This window comes from Mus caroli, chromosome 6 (assembly GCF_900094665.2).
Source record: "Mus caroli chromosome 6, CAROLI_EIJ_v1.1, whole genome shotgun sequence".
Taxonomy (NCBI): Eukaryota; Metazoa; Chordata; class Mammalia; order Rodentia; family Muridae; genus Mus; species Mus caroli.
Genome location: NC_034575.1, coordinates 8,698,389 through 8,701,256, shown reverse-complemented (window position 1 = coordinate 8,701,256; position 2,868 = coordinate 8,698,389). Strand labels below are relative to the sequence as shown.

Sequence of the window (2,868 nt, the reverse complement as noted above, 5' to 3'; positions counted from 1 at the left end):
ACCGCTCTTCTCATAAAGTAATTCAGAAGGCACGGCGGCTTGAGAATAAATGACCAAGGCTGATGCTTTGTGTAAATATGCAGGGAGAATAACACGCCACTAGATCATCATTTGACTCCTTGGGTGACGATGAATTTCAATGTCAGTTATTCGTCATCCTGAAGCCTGCCCCGTGATGATGCCTTTTATTGGTGTATCCTTGCGAACATATTTCAGCGCACCATGTGCCGGGGAGTTCTCGGGGCGGGCGCGTGGGGTCTGGGTGCTGGCCCTGTGCCCTCGCTGCCCCCCGCCGGTGGTCCCCTCGGGTCCCCTTGGCTCTTCTCAGCTCTCTCCTCTCCCCTCCCTTCCCTACAGCTGGCGGCGGGGGCTGCTCCTCTCAGAGCTCTGGGCCGGCTCTGTCAGCTGGGGCCCCCTGCGGCCGGCTGTGTCCCTCGCCGCTAGGACCTGCCAGTCTGCGCGCCATGGCAGCGGCGGCAGCATCCCCGCCAGCATCCCCGCCAGCCAGCGGCGGCGGCGGTGGCGTCCACGGCCGCCGCTGATGCTATTGTTCCCTAGTGTTAGTTGCTCTTTGGCTGCTTTTCTTCTGGAGCGAACAATAGAAGCAGGGAGAGCTTTGCTTTCTCTACTGGTGGAGAAGGAAGGACCGTCCCTTGCGAGAGTGGTGCGGCTCCGGAGGCTGGAGCGGCTGCGGACAGCATGGGGTTGCGAGCCGGGCGCCTGGCGTCCCCGAGCCGGGGCGTCCTGCAGCTGCTGCGGTTGCCACTGCTCTTGCTACTCCTGCTGAGCTCTGGCGCCCGCGGGGCTGCGGCGCAGGGAGACACCGAGGTGCCCACCCTCTATCTGTGGAAGACCGGTAAGTGGGACAGAGTTGTCCTTTGCTCTATCTCCAGATCTGGGGCTCTGATCCGGAGCGAGCTAAGGGCTCTTGAAGGAGCCTCTGTGTTTCCAGCTGGTCCTGATTATGCCAGGATCCTCAGGTCAAAAGTATGATCCCTGCAAGCGAATTAGGTCATGTCCTATGCCATTAGGAAAGAACAACATAACTAAGAGGCAACAGTGAGTCACTGGGTGATTGTTTCTCTAGCCGCTCGGCAGTGAATGAGGGCAGCGCTGTACTTTCATTACAAAGTGAAGTGCTTTTAAAATCTGTGTTTACAGTCTTAGACTTTCTAAAATGACATTCTATGAACAGGTAGACAGTTCTTTTTTATGCGGTGTTTTGGCAAACACACACACACACACAGAGAGAGAGAGAGAGAGAGAGAGAGAGAGAGAGAGAGAGAGAGAGAGAGAAAGAGATTTAAATGTATTAAGCATAGCTTTGTGGTGTGTGGGACACCAGGGACAAGCCCTGTGCAGACAGCTCTAACAGGGAAAACTGGATAGTGCAATTTGTAACGAGTGACTCAAAGTGATCTTTGACGCTGTGGAGTGATTAACATGGAGGTTTAGAAACTTTTCTTTCCGGGAAAGAAGTCTTTTCGCTTTGTTTTTTGACCAAACAAGAAAAGTAGCAACTCACTGCTCCTTAGACTCTCCATGCAAAGCGCTGTAGATGCAGAACACACAGGGAAACAACAAAACCTTAGAGCTCCAGGCTGCCCTCTCTGCTGAGGGCGGGTGGATGCTCTCCAACCACTATGGAAGATGGAATTCCTGAGCCTACCGGAAACTTCCCACACTCACCGGAGACAAGTGGAGGAGCTATTCTCCTTGCTTATAGCTGAGGATGACTTGAGAGTTCCTGAGTGAAGCCAAATATCAAGATAGGAACAAGATAGAAAGAAAAAGTGTCCAGATCACAGTCCAGGCAGAGTGGGTCTTCTGGCTTCAGTCCTCCGACCGACCTGCTGAGGAGGCAGATCCATTTACGTCAGAATCACACCGATGACTAGAGGTTTAAAGAAGGTTCATACATCCAAGCAACGTGCTGAGGCATTAAACAGAAAATCACTTAAAGACAAAACACCCTTTACCTTGGAGAATCGCATTATATACTAGTGCACTCTTGTATATGCACAAATACAGGCACAGATTAGTCAAAGCAAAGTCATTCTTGTGAACTTGCTAAGACTTTAAAGATCAGCTGCTTAGGGGACTACAGACAAAAGTCAAATTCCTTTCATTTTAAACAAAGAATTGAAAGTGGGTTTTATTATTTTTTTTTCTATTCTAATTTTATAGTAATTGGTAATACTTGGAAGTTTAGAAAGAGCTTCTCAGATAAATACTCGGGGCAACAGAACTGGGCTAGTTGAAATTTGTACTATCAAAGGAACATGAGCCAAGTAGCAATTCAGACAGAAAAGAACATAGAGAGCATTGCTGTGCTGCCTCTCAGGTGCCAATACATGTCAACATTAATGTCATAGCCGGAACACAAGCCAATTAGACCTTGATTCCAGCACCAGGTTCAGTTGTAGCCTTCTCTAAGAACAGTTCGCAGGTGTCCTCACCCCTCCATCAGTAGCTGCCTACAGTGTGATTGTACTTGCCTTTGACTATCCATACATGGTATGATGAAATCAAGTGGGTTATGAGAAACTAACTCATACATTGTCAGTTGTTGTGCAAATAGAAGCTAGTGGGAGGATGGTGGTACTATGTATTTTATGATGATTCTTTGTTTCTTGGGAAATAGTGGAACATTTAACTTGCTGAGCAAAATAATAATTTCTTCATGTATTTATCCACTGAAAGGAAGGGAGATGTTACTAAATCTAAAATAAGTTGGGAACAGTTCTCAAAGGAGTTAGGACAGAACAGAATACATTGTAACTAAAAAATGCAAAGGTGATAGAATCTTGTCTATAATTTGATGAGAAGCAAATTTGATTTAACTGAGGGGGAAGGGGAGAAGGAGGG

At 48.2% G+C, this 2,868-nt stretch overlaps 1 protein-coding gene across 1 annotated transcript in view; it reads left to right on the top strand.

Annotated features, from left to right (window-relative positions):
* Positions 1 to 368: 368 nt before the first annotated feature.
* Thsd7a (thrombospondin type 1 domain containing 7A) overlaps positions 369 to 2,868 on the top strand; it is a 393,851-nt gene continuing 391,351 nt past the window's right edge. The window contains exon 1 of the mRNA XM_021165189.2: positions 369 to 856. Within this exon, the coding sequence (XP_021020848.1) occupies positions 700 to 856 (157 nt within the window). The 5' untranslated portion in view covers positions 369 to 699. The remainder of the gene's footprint in view (positions 857 to 2,868) is intronic.